Genomic DNA, 18,878 nt, shown 5'->3' with positions numbered 1-18,878 from the left:
ACACTAGTAGAGGACAAGGCACAAAAGGAAGTCAGATATCCAGTGTGTAAAGCTGAGGAGACCCCACGGATAAGTACAGCTCTGCAAATCCACAAATATCTGCTTTTTATGTGGGTGCAGATATCCACAAATCATTTTTACGGCTACAGATGTGGATACAAAGTTTGTATCTAGAACCTTGAAAATTTACAGATACCTGCTTTTTATTCTCAGTTATTGGCATCCACTGATGTCCGTAAGGATATCCACAACTCATTTTTGCAGATAAGTATGCCGATACAAATTTTGTATCTGTGCTGAGTTTTAACTATAAGGTGAGGAGCACCACATCCAATGAAAAAGAAAATTATTTTTCCTGTTTCTGCTTTTGCTCACATGCTGGACATAGATACACAACAGCTATAACATCTTCATATCTTTTATGCACCATCATAGAGCAAAGCTAGTAGTTGGCAGTTCTTCCTCTTTGGCAGGACTACTCAACTTTGGAAGCCTCATGGGGCCACAATGATACTCACAGCACATACTGAGGGCCGCAACTTAAGTGTGGTTGAATATACATGCAAATATATGCAAACAGATTCTTTCACACTGATGGGCATGAATACAAAGATTAAGGCAAGATTACACAACACTCAGGCCACATTTAAGTCAGTTCAGCTGATATTAATAAAATGCAATATTTACCTGATTTCCACCCATATGACAGCACTTTTAATAAGCAATGACAGTCCAGGAATTTAACTACAAAAATGCATATCAACAGAAGACCATTATATGACTACTTTTTTGTTTTGGCTCCCACCCCCGGGCCGCGTGTCAAGCCCTGCGTAAACCCAAACCGCACTGCGGGCCAGTATACTTAAGGAAGACAATGTGAAAATGTCTCAACACGGAATCCCAATTGAATATTCATCAAGACAATGAAGGGATGAGAGCCAATGTATTCCTTCACAAGTGTCTATTATCACTGACAGATTCAGCACAAATAGGAGCAGTATTGATAGTCATGAGCAATTTGGGGCTAATCCTATGCTTATAGAAACCAATGTAAGAAGTGAATTAGAGGGTTCTACCAGTAATTGGAGCATTTCTTCAGGCAAAACTACCTTATTAGGACTTCTACCGGAATAAAGGTTCCAGTGAATAGTAAAAACTGATCACAGTTATCCTTTCCCTTATCTGAGTCATACTTCAGTCCCTTAAGAGTCTGAAAGCAAGTCCTAGTGGCGCACTATGCTTCTATAGAGAACATTTCCTAATTAATGGCCAATATCGAGAAGGGACAATCATAATTACCTTTCCAATGGAATAAAGCAGCCAATTTACAAGGGTTTGACCAAATGCATTGTATTCACACTCTCACACCACTGTAATAATCTCTTTACAAAATTTTTCATGTGAGGTTTGCTAATTTGCAGGTCAATTATATCATGGTGAAAAGGATGTAGCAACATTTTATGAAAAGTTATGAACATTAGCTGAAATTGTGACTGAAATGTGCTTGGACAAGTTTGAGGAGTCATTAAACCAATTTCTTGAAGACAAGCTGACACCTCTAGTCAGGTGTCAAAGGTATTTGGTCATCACCTGTCAAGTGGCCATTCTTTGGCAGGGAGGCAAAGATCAATTTGCATTTTAACAAACATGGAACCTTTTTCACTATGAAAATTCATGTTTCCCTTCTCACAGCTGGAAGGAAATTTATCTAGGGGTATGTTTATATGGACAGAGCTGTCATGGTGCAGCTCTATGGATACAGCTATGTCGCTGCAGTGTCTGTCCTGATACTCTGTGCTGATAGGAGAGAGTTCAACCTTCAAAAATAAAAATCCATGAAAAGCGTAAGCTATGTTGTTAGGAGAAGCTCTGTGCACTATGCATATGAGCACTTATATCTGTGTAACTTATGTCACTTGGGGGGGGGGAAGGCTATTGAATATTCAGCCCCCTAAGGGTATGGCTAGACTACAGGTTTTTGTCAGAAAAAGGTACACAAAAATGCCAGATGCATCTTCCATACCTTTTTCCAATTCTTTTGTTGGATGAGGCTTTTCCAACATTTGGCCCAACTAGATTAGGACAACTGTCAGAAAAACCCTCTCTTTCGGAAGCCCCCTTCTTCCTCATAGAATGAGGAATACAGGGGCTTTCAAAAGAACACAAACGCTCTTCTTCAAAAAAAAAAAAAAAAAAAAAAAACGGAAGAGCAAACGCGATCCCTGGACGCGGTGGAGTCTAGCCATACTCTGAGTGACAGAAGTTTTGCCAACATAGGCTGAAGTGTAGACATAGCCTACTGGTAACTCTCATGACAATGCATTTTAATGGGTGACTGAACTATGCAAATAAGGGGTAAAACCGAGCCCTGTGTACTCTCTCTCTCTCTCTCTCAATCTCACCCATTCACTTAATATGACAAAGCAACCAGCTCTTTGACTTTGAGAGCAGATCTTGAGTTGAGAATTTGGTTAGCCCTGTTACTAAGAACATATGATGATAATTTTATCTTGAACTAAGTCCAGTTTGTTAGATTTAGTTACTAGAAAATATTATATTTTTATTTCTCTTGCAACCACTTCTGACTTTAATGATTTATACTTGTATTCATGCAAAAACTCTCTCTTCCTTGCTAAGCTTGTTTTATACTTTAATATATACTTTAAACTTGTGTGTTTAAACTGAAGTTTTTGATGATGCTGATTAAAGCAACTGTTGTACCTTGTCAGGGGCAGCAAACCTTTAACACCTGAACTGTGCAGGAGAGGACTGCACAGTGCAGAACATGTGTTTTCTGGGGAAAATGTCAGTCGGTGAGTGTGTTGGAATCACCCTCCCAGTGATAACCAAGGCTAAAGTATGGTTGGTGTGTGGCTGACAGGCTGCTAGGCCAGGAGAATCGGAGTATGACTTTCATGGCATTTGTAAGTAGCCCAGGTTGGGCTCTGCAGCAACAAAGAATGGGTACCTCTAAAAAGCTGCAAGGATGGTGGTGACACAGCCCCACCCCCAGCTCGAGTACACCTCAGAACATGACAAAAGGATACTGTTGGCTTAAATTTAGCTAAACATTTACATTAAATAAAAACAAGATTTCATCAATATAAGGCAGTGGAGATGCTTCCATACTTCAAAGCACGCAAACAAATCTTATCTATTAAAATTGGGTTTGTTTTAAACAATTAGATGTGATTATGTAGTGGTGGAACACCAGATACTGCAGCACAATAACAGTCAAACCAGTTATAAACAAAAGGGAAATTGTCTTACTTGATTTCACTTTCCAAAAGAAATAGAAAAGATAAACAGTATAATAAGTGAGAAATGAACAGGATTTTTCTTTACATCTATTCCCCGTTGATACCCTCAGGATTTTATTAGTTGTGGGGGGGAGCATGTGTTTTTGTTTTACTTGTTAGTACGGTTTGTGAAGAGTTGCCAGTTTTGGTTGGATGTATTCCTAGAGGTTTTGCCACATGTCAAACTTTAATTAAAAATTAATCTATTAATTCCTGGAGACTCTAGTACAATCCTGGAGGGATGTCAATGTCAACCCTATAAAATTGTAAACAAGTTTCTTTCAACATAGGGGTTTTACATGGACAGTGTACCATTAAAAGAAGGCTACAGAAAAGAAAACAAATGTCAGATTATTTCAATAGGCGTAGGTACATGCAACTGAAAAAAAAAGTTATTCACAATCGGCAAGTTATGTTTAAATCCATATTCATGTCTACTTTGGGGCAATTCATCTGCACACGGTGACCAAGTGATCAGGCATCTCTTGCAGGGATCTAAGCAAGGGAAGAGGGAATGAAATTTGCACACGCTGCAACCTATAAGCCCCTCAATAGTTGTTATTTGGCCATGGACTGGAATAATGGCTGCTGCCTCACCTTACCTCCTTCCTCTACAGAAGTGTTAGGTCGCTGGATCCACACTGATAGAACCATCCCCTTACCCCAAGTTTTCCTTCAATTCCCTTTTCACTCAGAGAATTCTCACTCCTCTCAGAGCCAAATGAAGGCATAAGGGCAACAAGCCTATGCCTAGGACCACAACTCCTTGGGCGATCACACTGCATTAGACTCTAAGCTTTGGGTTTTGTCTTAAATATAAATCTCTAGCCCTCGTCATGGCAAAGAAATGCTTAAAAATGTGACTCAGGTGCAACCAAAACCACAATATCTTCCATTTTTTACAGACAATCAGATGCAAACTGTGCCACAAAGTGCCTACACAGAGACCTACTTCAGGTGGTGTTGGCAGTGGTTATCAACTGCATCCCAGAAGGGGACTTGGAAAAACAAGAAGAAAAAAATAGCAGACCCAGAATACCCATCTCAGCATATGCATCCTGGCAGCTTCACCTGTCCCTTCACTGTGAGAGGGGGACCCTGCTGCCATTCATGGGCAGGAAAAGGAGACAGTCACTGCTACTCCAAGCAAGTGCAGAGTCTCAGTGCAGGAGCAGGTTCATACCAGGCCCCCATGTGGTGGTTGGCTAGGTCACTAGATTGCTTTAATCCAGTCGTATTTTCGCTGAGAGATGCAAGGGCAGAGGAGAGTCAGGGAGAAAACTGGGGAAGATCATAAGCTGCTATTAGGTCTACGCAAAATTAATCAAGGATTTATCTTATAAAATGGGCATCTAAGGTACTGTCTAGACTGCACTCTAAAAATCGAAATAAGATATGCAATTTGCGCTATGCAAGTTGTGTATCTTATTTTGATATTATTTAGAAATAGACTATTTTGAAATTTGGCGTGTCTGCATGGCGCCAAATTTTGAAATAAAGCACTATTTCGAGACATCCCTTATTCCTTGTGGAACAAGATTTACAGGGATGCTGAAATAGCGCATTTGTTATTTCGAAAATTATTTCGAAATAATGGACGTGTTTCTTGGACACGAGGTAGCTATTTCAGGATACCAGGAGATACCTCTGGTATCCTGAAATAGCCTTGCAGTCTAGACATATCCTCAGCATGCAAAGATACACCCATTGTATGTCACACACAAAGTAGCTAGATGGCAACAGAAAATGTGGCACAAAATTCTATTACAATATTAGTCCTCACGATTGGATCACAGAGATCCCCTCTGAGAGTGTCACATGATCAGCTGCTCATACCACGGAGTATGATCACCTGCCTGCCCGCTGGGGCATCACAACACCCTGTCAAGATGAGTCAGAAACTGAGTTCTCCCCCAGCAACAGCACATAGTTTAGGTGACAGTTCCCCAGCAGAGTAACACAGACACAGAACAGCTCAGCTCTGGGAGGACTCAGTTACAGGGATCTGATGGCAGGGACACAACTCCCATGGGATCAAAACCCCAAATAAATCTGTCTTACTCTCCTTACATTTTATACAGCGAAAGCTCATGAATTTTGCCCCCATTTTTCAATGAAAGAGAGTGATGCACAGCTGTTGTCTACTCTACCTCCTCTAGTAAAATTATTTACAGTGGGTTTGATAATAAACAAAAGTGATTTTATTAAGTATAAAAATGGGATTTAACTTGTTGCAAGTGATGTCAGACAGATCAAAGTAAAATATTGAACTAAAAACAAATAAAATACACCAGTTAAGCCTAAAACACTAAGAGAAATCATTACAAATCATAATTTCTCATCCTACCTTATTTCAGGTAAAGTTCTTCAAACCTGAGCTGATTTTTTTTTTCTGACCTGGGTCTAACAGTTTCTCATTAGAGTTCTTTTCTTTCCAGGTCTTTTCATGTGCCCTCCTGAGATGGGGGGGAGGGTGGGGGGGTTTTGAAGCGAGCTGAAGACATCATTGTTTGCTTCCCATCCCTTAAACAGAATTTCCTAAGGGCGGAAGGTTCAGTTCCCACTCCTCCCCTACCTACTTTCCACCTCCCCCCACCCCGTGTGGAAGACTACAAAATACAAGATGGATTCCTACTTGTCTTTATAGGACCAACCGCAATCCAGGCCTACACGAAAAACAAAACTATCCACAGATGATTGCCCTGAGCACCAGGCCCTTATGTTCCTTAAGTACCACTAATGACTTTCACTAGAAGACCTAGATTAATAAACAGGTTTACACTTCATATTTCTAACTTCAAATGAAATAATGATACATGCACACAAATAAAATATACACATTCTGGGGATTACAAGCTCTTGAATGACAGAGGCTTCTTACCCTGTTTTTCATAAAGCATATTTGAGTTATGCATGTTCATACTCAAAACATATTTCCATAAAAATATAGGGGAACAGTGTCACAAAGGTTTACAGTTAAAACTTAGTATGACATAGTTACATTGCTCAGGGGTAAGAAAAATTCACATCTCTGAATGCCATAGTTCAGATGACCCACACACTGTTATAAACATGGCTAGAATGATGCAATAATTCTTACACCAGCCTACCTACTCCTGCCCAGAGAGGTGGATTACCTACATCATAGGAAAAAGCCCTCCTGTAGAAAGCATTTATAGTACCCGTAATGCAGACATGCCCTAAATGTAAATAATCATCCAACTGATGAGCATCATGATCTTAGTACACAGATTTTGGGTAAGTTGGATTTTTATTTTGATAAAAAGAGGAAAAAGATAAAAGAGGAAAAAAAAAAGTGGTGTTGGCACATCTCGTTCATAACCAAAATGGCATCAACAGAGGGTCCTAAACGCCACATGGTTATGTCTAATTTAAGTCTATTTCTATACCATCCAACACCATAGCATCCAAATTTGAGGCAATTCACAGCTCAACCTTAACTATATTTCTTGCTACCATGAATGCTCATAGTTTGTTTCTATTAAAGGTAAGACTACGCAGTTTCAGCAGCTTAGCAATCAATCTCATGTATTGTCCTTAAAATAGAAAATTTAATTAAATGGTTCGTGCCAACTAATTGAAAGTTCAGCGCTCCATGTTTGCTGATTTACCAATATTGAGAAGTACAATAGCATAATTATGAATATTTTGAAAAAGAAAACTACTGTTATGTTCATAACACCAAGATAACAGTACAGGCAGTCCCCGGGTTACATGGATCCGACTTACATCGGATCCCTACTTACAAACGGGGTGAGGCAACCCCGCACTAGCTGCTTCCCACCAGCAGACCAGGGAGACGCAAAGCTAGCGCCCTTCCCCCCCAGCAGACCAGGAAGACGCGGAGCGGCTTTTCTCAGCAGACACCTCAGCTTGAGAATAAAGGACTGAGGGAAGTGAGGTGTGGGAGAATAAAACTGAGCTCTGGAGAAATGTTTGGCTAGAGTTTCCCCTACAATATGTACCAGTTCCGACTTACATACAAATTCAACTTAAGAACAAACCTACAGTCCCTATCCTGTACGTAACCTGGGGACTGCCTGTATAGCAATGCATTTAAAAGACAGTAACATTTTACATTTACAGCAGCAATATTTTCCCTTCATGTGTTCCCATTATAAACTCCTCCCTTCCATGGGGCTATAACATATCAATAAAGATTCATCCAGAGATGCTACTTGGCTATTATCAGACATTAGGGTTACCAGGTAGCTTCAGGAAAAAATACCGGACACACTTGATGGAGGGGGCGAGCGACCAGCTGGAAGGGGAGCGGGAGGAGGGAGGGAAACAGGGCTGGCGGCGGGGGGGGGGGGGGAGAGGAGGGAGAGAAACAGGAAGCAGGGCTGGCGGGGGGGGGGGCAGCGTGGCTGGCTGGGGGACAGCAGGGGGGCAGCTGGTGGGAAGCAGGGTTGGATGGACGGGGGGTTGGGGTCAGAAGGGCTGGCTCGGGGAGATCGGGGCGGGAGGATTCAAGGGGAGCGGGGCTGGCCAGCGATGTTCGGGAGAAGAACCAGCCGGCAGGAAGCAGGGCTTGCCGGGAGGGCGTTGGGGGGAGCAGGGCTGGGGAGAGAATTGGCCGGCAGGGAGCAGGACTGACCTGGGCACATCCAGATCCCAGGGTGCTGCCTGTCCCACGCACGGTCCCGGTGAAGCACAAGCGAGTCTTCTCCTCCCCAAGGCGTTACTTCTACATCAGATGCAACCAGAGGCTCCCAGCGCCGATCACACCCTGCCTCCCAGCCACTCTCCCCGCCCCCACCAGGCTTCCGTCGGGCCCCCAGCCAGAAAACCAGAAAATACTGGACATAACACACGTCCAATAATTTCTGAATTTTTTTACCAGACAGAAGACCCAAAAACCAGACTGTCCGATTGAATACCGGACACCTGGCAACCCTATCAGGCATCCATAAACTAATGTTAATACATTGTAAGAGGAAGATGTAGCCATTTTAAGTTAAAGAAGATAATCATAATCTTTTTGACAGCCTTTTTTCCTTGTCCCTTTCAGCTCTCAGATAACTTTGCTAACTGAAATTAAATTATGCAAACCCTTAATCTATAATGTGAATTAGGCAGTTTTGTTGCTTTAAAAAAAAAAAAAAAAAAGCATGAGACCACTCAGGTTTAAATGCAAACAAGAACAAATTTTTATATTGAGGTCTTACACCTTCCTCCTCATTTAGGTTTTGCCATCATCTCGTGGAGCTCCTCCTCTTACTTCTGGGTTCCACTCTGGTTTCTTAAAGGAGCCATATCTCATAAGAGCCATTCCCAAATACAGGTTGAACCTCTCTAAACTGGGACTCCCTCGTCCAGCAACATCCATGTTCCAGCAGGTAGAGGGCTGGCAGCAGGAACCCTGCAGGGGCTGGGAGTCCTGCTGTGGCAGTCTGGTTGGGCCGGTGGCAGGGTAGCAGGAGCACCAGCTGGCTTCGGCAGGGCAGCAGGCTCCTGGTGGAGCTGGGAGCCTGCCACAGCAATGGGCGCCCGGTGGGGCCAGGAACCGAGCATGCTGGGCCAGGAACCTGGTGGGCCAGAAGCCTAGCATGGCAGTGGGCTGCCAGCAGGGATGGGACAGTGGGGCCGGCAAGGAAGCAGGGCCAGCAGTCCTCCTGTGGCCAGGAGCCCAGCTGAGTTGGTGTAAGGGGGGAGATGGCTGGGAGGCTGGGGGCCAGGCTAGGAGTGGAGCCAGGCTGGAGGACTTGTCACGGGGGGACCAGAAATGACTTCCCCAAATCCAGCAAAATCCCTCATTCGGGACTAGTCTAAGGATGTGAACGACTAGTCGACTATCCGATAAGCAAATATTTATCGGATAGTCAACACACTTGTTGACTAGTCACTTTCCCTGCCTTGCTGCCCCTCTATCAGAAAGCAGCAGCAAGGGGGCAAGGTGGAGGGAGTGCTTCAGAGTAGCAGCGCCATGTGGATCCTGGGACCAGACCCTAAGCTCCACACGGCGCTGCCCCTTTGAAATGCTGCGTGCAGCCTGGAGCCATGTGGGGGCTGCATTTGACGTTTCAAAGCAGCAGCGCTGCATGGAGCCCAGGCTCAGCTGGGGCTCCCCCGTTGACCCCGAGCACCATGCCACTTTGAAACACTGTGGGGAGCACAGGGCCAGCAGGGGACTGCTTGAGTCCCCCTCTGGCCCTGTGCTCCCCACAGTGCTTTCGCCTTTGAAGTATAGCAACAGCCCCAGGGCTTCACTTCAAAGTCGGAGGCGCCCTTATTGACCAATCAAATTAGTCGATGCATCAACTATTCGATATACCCAATTAATCTAAATGTAACATCCCTAGACTGGTCAGGTCCTGAGGGTGCTGGACCAGGGATGTTACACTGCAAAGTCCTTCTGTCAATGTGAGGGCCCACACAACTGTAAAGGTCTATTTGTCACCATGGGACACCAGCAGTCAGCAGACGCGTGGTTGGAAACAAAATTGGAGCCTATACCAGAACAAGCAAAACCTTGCAGTACAACTTCAACTACTGATGGTTCAGTGGAGATTTCCAGACCTGCTTCACCTCTGATGAGCTTCCATACCTGGACTCAAGTACCAATACATCTATGGGACCCTATCATGCAGTTCATATGTTACCACTTCTAGAGGCCGAGAAACCTGTATTGGAACTGAAAACTGTGAGCTAACCCTGCATGCTCTATGTTTATGTACCGATTCCTCCCCCACAGACACAGCACACCAAGGCAAGGTCACCCTAGCCCTCCGTTTGTCATTGGTATAACCTTTGGAGCATGCCTGATACTTCTGTATGTGGTTGTGAACCACTCACATGTATATTCCTGGACTCCTTAAAAAAGGGGTGTAATAATTTTCGCCCTAGCACCAGTGAAGTCAGGGACTGACCGATATCTTCACAGAAAACAGCCTGGTAATGTTGTAATCCTGAGTCAAAAGCTTGTGGAAAGGGCACACTGAGACAGATGAGCCTGAAGCTTCTTCATTGTGAGACATAATCTCTCTACACCTTTGTTATTTTGAGGGTTGTATCTGGGAGTACCGAAATGGGCAAATCAAGCAGAAATAAAAGTCAGTCCTTTATCAGTAATTATTGTTTGGGAATAATCCCACCTACAGGACCACTCCTACAGCCAATCATAGACAACTTAAGCTGCTACTGCTAGCTGCTACCTCCAGCCATTTGGAAAAAGATTGTAGGCTACGGCCAGAAACCACTGCTACTGTTTGGCAGGTGTTATTTCTAAAATAGACCAAAAGGCATCTTTTCAAACTGAAAGAGGGCCATGTGATAAGAGAAAAGCCATGAGGTGCTATGACTAAGGAGAAAATGGTATCTGGAGATATCCACGGCATAGCACCAACTTAGTGGACATAAATGAATCATGACATCGAACTACCAATTCCTCCATAGTCCGCAAAGGATAGCAGTCGGGTATGACTGCCTTGTTCACTTGGGGCTATAGCCTCACTCTTTTTTCCTTTCCTTTTCTTTTTTTTTGTATTTACAACAAAGAAGTCTGACACCCATGCAGAAAAGTCAAGCACTTGTGTAGTGTCCTCCATAAGCAAACAAGAAATTCCTGTAACTAGGGCCTCCTTTAACAACAGGGAGTTCTATGGAATGGTTGAGTAATTGGGGTAGCCAGTGGATCCATCCCTAGACAATTCTCAGCCAAGGCTACAAGGCCTCCAATCATATCTCCAACTGTTCCTTCCCCTCTCTTCCCACTCCAAAGAATTTCCGTGTTCTGTGAATCTAAATCCTAGTTCCTGGAAAAAAATTCAGCCTGCAATTGTTGGCTCTAGCATGAGCCATGTAAAATGGGAACACTCCCACTTCTCAGTGATATTACATCACAGGGAGATTCAGCATTCCAAGCAAAGTGATTTTTGCATTGCCATATTTGAATAGCATGGATTATGCTGTCCACAAGTAAAATAGGCAAAAACATCAATGATGCATGGCGTCATTTATACGTGAGACTCATGTTCCAGTGTTCACCAGCAGCAGTATCTCCACTGCAGGGAGGGGCAGATTTTAAAATACGGGAGTATTTTAAATATGTCCTGTGTCACCAAGTTGATCCCGTCAGGCATAGAATCTTCCTCCATTGCCTGGTCACCCATATAGGTGATGGCTCAAAAAGAGCAATGCCTTCTGGCAAAATGGTTAATTCTTTCACATGGACAGCACATTTATCCCTGGGCTGGACACTTCTGGAGCTGACAGTGACAGGATTTGCTACAATATGAACCCTGCTCCCAAGTCTACTAAAGATCCAGGTGCTGCCCTCAACTCCCACATGGTTACCTGAGCCGCAGTCAAATACACTGTACTGGGATAACTGCAGCAGTGGAAGTAGTGAATGTTGCCTAGAAGAAGGAGAGCCAGGAGGGATTAAGGTGCAGGAAAGGATCTGAACTTCTGGGATTCCAAGTTCAAATTGACAGTCAAGCTCCACCACCCTATGGAGCATCAAGAAATCTGGTTCCATCAGCAGACTCTCCCACAATCACGTGGATAAAATCCACTCCTTAAAATGAACCTGAATCTTCTCAAGTGTTAGGAATGCAAATTTGCATTCTTAACTCCTATTCCAGAAAACTGGCTTCAACTGGCAGATCAATGCCCCAGGGAGCTGTACTTGCTGATGAAATGTAATACATTTGATCATACTACTAGGTGTGGCATTATAATGTGCTGCTAGTGCCCTTATTGCCTTCTGATAGGATGTACTAGTCACCAGAGTGGAAAAATTCTTAAAGTTTCCAGTACCTAGTACATAGAGTAGGAATGCATACTGCAAGCTTCAGATGCCATTTCCAGACCAGCCATCATCAGGCGCACATTGAATGCTACAATGTATCTGGTACATAGCACGGGTGAATACCCTAAGAGCATCAGGTACAGTGCTGGTGTAGTTAAACAGACTGGTAGCTGGAAGCAGACTTGGATTCAACATCCTCATTACCACTATGATATTCCAAACTCTTGAAGACCATTCAAGTTTAAAGGCAAACAAGAACAAACTTTTATTCTAGGAGTCTTATTGGCACACCCTCCCTAGGATTCTCCATGACCCCTTTCTTCACCCTCTGGTTTCCACTTCCTGGTTTCTTAAAGAAGCCATGCTTCAAACAGCCATTATCAAATACTACCTTTCACAAATGATAAATTACAGCATAATAACAAATAATGACAACAGATCTTGATCCCGTTGAAGTCAATGACAAACCTCCCAGTTAATTCAATGACAGTAGGCCCAAAACTAGTCTTGGCTGTTTTAATGAGTATCTCCGTTTGAATATTACAATTGCTCCATACAACATTGAATAATGTAACATGTAAGGGCCTAAATCTACATTCATGAATATCATTGGGAGCTTTGCAATTGGCTTCAAATAGTAGCACTGAGACACAAATATATTTTCCAATGCTAGCTAACACACAGCTCTCCAGTAAGCTGTTACATTCTATCTGGCTGACAGCATACATTTCGGAAGGTGGATATTGGCCCTCCCTATAATGAAGGATTATGAAAATTAGTTGGTTTTCTGATCTGAGTAACTATGTATTGGTAAAATATTATTTTGAAAATATTTTAACTACTTGAGAAAGGACAATAACTATGAAAAGCTAATTAAGCATTGTATTATAAGTGACAGAAGGCAATTCAAAGCTCAAACTTAAATTCTTTGCTTAGTTAACTTTTCTCCCAGCCTGAACTAGCCCTGCTGTGCTTATATATTGCAACTCATACAGCATTTTAACACATTGTAAGGAAGGAGAGGCAAGAACTGAGGGCAGTTCCTGGACATTACTGAGGGCATGTCTATACTCCGGGATAAAATTGAATTAAGATATGCAAATTCAGCTACTTTAAGTGCATAGCTGATGTTGAAGTACCTTAACTTGACTTTTGGCACTGGCCACACAGCAGAAAGTTGAAGGGAGAACATTTTCCTTTCAATTTCCCTTGCTCCTCCTTAAAGCAGAACTACTTTCCCTCTCAGTTTGAATTAGTATGTCTTCACTAGACCTGCTAATTCAAACCTTGGAACATAAACAGCGGCAATTTTAATCTTCTCTGTAGTGTAGACATACCCTGAGAGAATACTTTACTTAATTTCCTCAGCCTATTTAAGGCTAAAATCAAGTATTCGTATCTATTCTTGTTCAACCTCTAAATCAAATCTGGGAAGCCTTTGATTTCCAGATAAACCTTCACTTGTCATGCAAGTCCATAAAGCAGCACAAAAGAATTATTCTAAAGACAACAAACCAGCAAAGGCCATGGCCATTTTTCAAAATGAACATTTCTTCCCAGGTGGGTAATGAAAACAGCTGAGTATTTCACAAACCACAAATGCAGGCAACAAATTCTAACACCTGTGCTCAGACTGGGAAAATGAACTGCTTGTGAATGGTGATGAGGTCTGGCCAAATGTTTTATTAACCTTTAAGACATACGGATATTCCCTGTGTGTGGAATGTAATAATTGCTACTCTTCAGGTGTCCTTTTTAACATCTTGTAATCATTCCAGAAGAAGATTCAGCCAAGAATATGTAGGTGTTTGCAAATGGAACCATTCTTTTGTTCCTCACAGATAAAGTGACATGGCATACTAATCTACCCAGAAATGAGCATACATGAGCAACCTGTTTTACTCAATGATCTCTATATCCACTCAAGGACAGCTACATTAAACAAAAGTAACTGAATGTCCATAGCAAGTAAATATTTACTTTGCAAGGGAACATGATTCTTTGATATACACATGTTCATATTATTTTGTTTAAAATCTGTTTGGATTGATGCAATCCTGGACAGAATTTAAAATGAAAACTGAGTTTTTATTTAATTTCATAATATTATCTGTAGTGTTACTTTTTTGGCTGAATCCTAATTTCAGATTACATTTAGAATACTATTGCTTAGATTTTTTATTTCATATCCTATTACATCAATAGGAGCTATAGAAATTAGTAAAATATATTGATACCTGGAAAGTCTAGAATCTTACTTTAAGCCACTTTATAAACATGTACTATTAAGACTGACTTGTGTTCTGATTAATATACACATTTAAAACCATAATATACAGCTGTACATAGTTCAATGAAATACAAAGCTTCAGCACTATCAAGGTCTCCAGCAACAGATTACAAGGACCATTCCTGCCACCCAGTGTAATCTCTATACAATTATATAGTTAGCGTAGATACCCAATGTGCAGTTTACACTAACTTTTTTTTTTAATTCAGATTGTTCCTCTAAAAAAAACTACTGAGAGTTTTATACAGACATTTTAGTTCAAGATAGACAAACTTCTCATTATGGTAGTGTGTTTTCTTGCACGTGGGGGAAAACACTATGTATTCTCAGCTTTTCCCCATTCATACTAATTACTTTAAGAGATTTCCTATCAAAGGCTTGAGATGCCCAAATGGGAGAGGTTCAGAGTATGTCATAACAGACGATTACAAATAGCTTACTGAGAAATAAATAAATAAATATTATATATATACACACACACACACACACACACACATATACACGCGCCATTTAGGGTCATAAAGACTAAAACAAGATCTTTAGCAGATACTCAATTTCATTAATCCCTAATATATTCTTTCCTATCAGCGAATTCCAGGCCTTCACACGGTCCTTACACAGCACGCCCCCCATTAGGCTTGCGAGCGTCCCATGACAGCGGAGAAGCACGTTACGGCCAGGAGACAGCAAAGGAGGGGAAGAGGGTGGGTGCTTTACATTTTCAACACCCTTCCGTCTCGAGCGATGGCCACCCCCCGCCCCGCACAGCCAAGTGCGGAGCGACTGCGGGACATGTGCCCGCACGGAGCGTGGTGCGGGGCTGCCCGCTGGCTAGGCACTCTGGCCGGATGGCATGGGCTGGAGGGCCGGGAAAGAAAAGCAACTCCAAAGCGTCTCCCGCTGGCCGCAGGCAGGAGAGAGCCGCAGCAGCAGGAGCGCGAGCATCTCCCCGCGGCTCTTCGCAGCGGGGTCCAGGCGCGCTGGACCGGACCCTCGCCCCGCCCGCCCCACGCCCGCCGGGCTGCGCCTCCTGCCCCGCGCGGGGCGAGAGCCGGCCGGGCCGGCGGGGCTGCGCGTTACCTCTCGAAGAGCAGGCGGATCAGGAAGATGCAGAAGGCCAGCGGGAAGGCGAGGTACAGGTCCTCCGCCTGCGGGAAGGTGGCTTCCTCCGTGTTCTTCAGATCCGCCCAGGTGACATTGTGCGGCAGCCAGAACCGCTCGTTCCAGAACCAGGCGAGCAGCCCTGCCATCTTTGCTTTGTCTCGCTCGCGGGCTGCGGGGGGCGGGCGGCGGGCGCTGCCCGGGGAGAGGATGCGCGTCCGCGTGAGCGTGTCCCGCTCGCGAGCAGCCGCCGTGAGCCCTCCCTCGCTGCGCTCTGCGCCCGGGCTGCCAGCTCCACAGCCTGGCGGCGCGGCGCTGGGGAAGGGCCGCCGCGTCTGTCACAGGCCTCGCGCCCTGATTGGCTCCCGCCCGCGTCAGCCAGCCGGCGGGATGCTGGCAAGGAGCTGAGGGGGCTGCTCGGGAGGGGGCAGACACAGCGCGTCCCTGCTCCGCGCCTCCCGGCCAGGGCTCCTGCGTGGCGGGGGCTCCCCAGCGCCTCCCTCCGCTCTGCCCCAGCGCGCACGGGCTGGCCCGTGTCCAGCAGCCGCTGCCCTGCAGCTGCGCCTCCCGCTCACCAGTTTCCACGCTGCAAATTGCAGAGGCAACGTGGCAACGTGGCTCTTTCCTCCGCCGGCGCTGCTGGCCCGGCCGAAACTTTCCTGGCGCCTCCGCAAAGCGGGTCGCCCCGGCGGTCGGTGTGGGCACACGCTGGATCCACAAATTGAATCCCCCGAAAGGGCCGCGAAGCTCTCAGCACATCCCCGACACTGAGCCTCGGTTGCCTTCCAAGCCCACGTTGTGCTGCCCCAGCGGCTTGCATCGGGGGCTCCCTACCTGCCCCGGATCCCCGGTGTCCGCCAGCAGGGTCACCAGTGGTTTGTGGGGCCAGGTTGAGCACCTTGCTGGCCTAAAGGTGCGAAGGTACTTGGCCACCTGAGGCATCTAAGTCCCAGTTTTGGCTCTATTGAAATTCACAAATCTCTCTTGATAGTCTAAATTCACTTGGCGCCTACTAGGTTTTCAGGGTAAATGTTCCCTCCATGACTAAGTTGCAACCTTGGACCTATACAGTTGCCTCATTCTACAGGTCAAGTGCCATCTCTTGCTGAAGCCACAGAGCAATTCACAAACTGGCACAAGAAAGGAGTTCGGGTACATCACCTGATCCAGGGTCATGCTCAGAGGCTACCTGCAGGATTGTGCCCCACTTGCAGTCACAATTTGTCCCATTCAAAATTGTGCTGTCTCTGGCCCAATGGTTGTTACGCTGTGGATAAATACTTCAGTAGTCACCGGGTCAAGAAGAGAGCTAGTGGAAATGGTACCCAGCTGGGACATGGGAGGCCACAGGTCCAGTTCCCCTGTTCCTATAATTCTTTCATTATTTATCCACAGTGGAACAGTTTCAACAGGGAAGGCTGAAGAAGCCCTATCTAAAAATAAGTCAGTACATTGGTTTGAGCACTCATTACGGCAACAGGAAACCTACCCGTCAGATGGAGAATCTGAACCGGGATCTCCCAGGTGAGTGCTGTAGTGAGCTAAAAGTTACAAGGTGGATAGTAGCAGCACCACGAGCTCCTTTAGTAATTGTGGGTGTGGCAGCACAGGTGCATAATATTTCCACAAGAAGCATCCAGGAGCAGTGTTCCCTGTAAGTTGTGATTTTAGCAGCCAACCAGGAAAGACTCAAATGCTACCCAACTGATTAGTTCCAGGGACATGAAAAAACAGATAATTATCTATCTCCTGTCACCCATTCCCAGCTTCTGGCAGGAACAGGTTAGACACACCATTGATGGACTTAGCCTCCATGGACTTATCTAGTTCTTTGTTTAACACTGTTATAGTTGGGGTACTTAAAATTGCTATTACTTTTTGAGATTTTAGCTACCAGTTCTTCAAATTCTTTTCTGGACTTCCTAATTATATTTTTACACTTCATTTGCAGGAGTTTATGCTTTTTTCTGTTTTCCTCACTAGGATTTAATTTGTACTTTGAAAATTATACTTTTATCTCTCGCTGCTTCTTTTACTTGGTTGTTAAACCACAGTGGCACTTTTTTGGTTCTCTATGTTTTGTAATTTGGAGTAAGGCATCCATCACTTCCCATTCATTGTATAGGAATCCTAGGCACCTAACTTGGCCTTTGTGGATGGCAGTGTTGTTCCCATGACTTTCAGGTGCCTAAAGTTAGGTGCCACATTGTTCCAAGTTGCAATGTCTAAATCACTTTGTGGATTTAAACCCCGGGCCTGTTTTTCAGTACACAATATCAAGACCCTCCCTGCTTCTGTGTAAACATACCCATACAGATACACACCCCACAACTTTACCCACTGGAACCCTTCATTTATATGGTCTTTGGGCAGACTCCTTATATCTTGCTATAGGTGGGGCCCCTTAGCCATTTCTTACATCAATCTTCAATGAAAGTTCACACTGTGTTAATTTAGATGGAATAAAGTGGCCCAATAAGCTAAAGGGGTTACTATGACCCAGTTACTGTTCAACCTTATATCAGTGTTAACAAGGTATACTGAGACCTTAGCTTGCTTAGTATATTGGCAAACACAGCATTAAACACCATTGAAATCTTATATTACAGATACAGAAGAGAGAGAAAAAAAAGTTCAAGTATTTTAAATGTAAACAATTAAGTAAGGCTTTGATTGTAACAACATCCTTTGTTCACTTTCCCTTTAAGTATAGTTTTTAGAAAGAAATCCCCCCCATCAGACAATTTTTCAGATGTTGTTATTATACAGTGATAGCTGTTCTTTTGGTGGGAAAGACGGAAGATAATTGAAATGGGCTGGAGCAGATGTTACTAAAGTCCAATTGTGTTTCCTAGAAGGTAAAAGAGATACCAATACTTGCAGCCTATTGCTAGAGAAACACAAACACAGCATACAGGTATAATCTGCACTTTGATGACCTGGCAAACTTGTATAAAGTTTAGGCTGTTTAGGGCATTGCATTTAGTTGCCTAATGTGGTGACAGACAGCAATATTGCAAAATATACAGATGTGGCTGGCTAAGCCAGATTTTTATTAGTCAGAAAGAAAAAGGCGAGGGCTGGGAAATAGAAGGAATAAGAAGGGGGAGGAAAAGAACACACAACAGGTGTGTGACAGTCTTTTTTCCAGCTGATCTTTGGGAGCTAGCTGGAGCCAGAGGAGGTAAAAATGTCATTTGCCTCCCTCTCTTTGGCTTGATCTGGTCAGGGCATTTTTCAGGATTAAGATGAAGGGGACAGTGAGGGTGATGGTTGTGACACAGAAAGATATCTACACTATACCTGATGCACCACTTTCTCGGTACTTATCCAGAAAGGGAGCATGTCAGGTCTCTACTGAAAGCTTGTAATTCCCCTCCCCCCAGCTGATTATTGCTCAGTTGTCTACCTT

General features: G+C 44.2%; 2 protein-coding genes across 3 annotated transcripts in view; one reads left to right on the top strand and one right to left on the bottom strand.

The window, feature by feature from the left end:
- Positions 1-15,615, bottom strand: part of CERS6 (ceramide synthase 6) — a 261,049-nt gene extending 245,434 nt beyond the window's left edge. Inside the window, exon 1 of the mRNA XM_006135774.4 lies at positions 15,446-15,615. Within this exon, the coding sequence (XP_006135836.1) occupies positions 15,446-15,615 (170 nt within the window). The remainder of the gene's footprint in view (positions 1-15,445) is intronic.
- Positions 15,616-15,981: 366 nt separating this feature from the next.
- The window catches only part of STK39 (serine/threonine kinase 39), a 298,211-nt gene continuing 295,314 nt past the window's right edge, over positions 15,982-18,878 (top strand). Inside the window, exons 1-2 of one of the 2 annotated variants that reach the window (XM_075933552.1) lie at positions 15,982-16,157; positions 16,862-16,990. In XM_075933552.1, coding sequence (XP_075789667.1) covers positions 16,963-16,990 — 28 coding nt within the window. In that variant the 5' untranslated portion in view covers positions 15,982-16,157; positions 16,862-16,962. Of the gene's footprint in view, positions 16,991-18,878 lie in introns of both variants that reach the window. The other variant, XM_025177794.2, reaches the window with a different exon arrangement.

This window comes from Pelodiscus sinensis, chromosome 7 (assembly GCF_049634645.1).
Source record: "Pelodiscus sinensis isolate JC-2024 chromosome 7, ASM4963464v1, whole genome shotgun sequence".
In the NCBI taxonomy this organism is placed as follows: domain Eukaryota; kingdom Metazoa; phylum Chordata; order Testudines; family Trionychidae; genus Pelodiscus; species Pelodiscus sinensis.
Note: the sequence above shows the minus strand (reverse complement) of the source record. Positions and strands in the feature narration are given on the sequence as shown.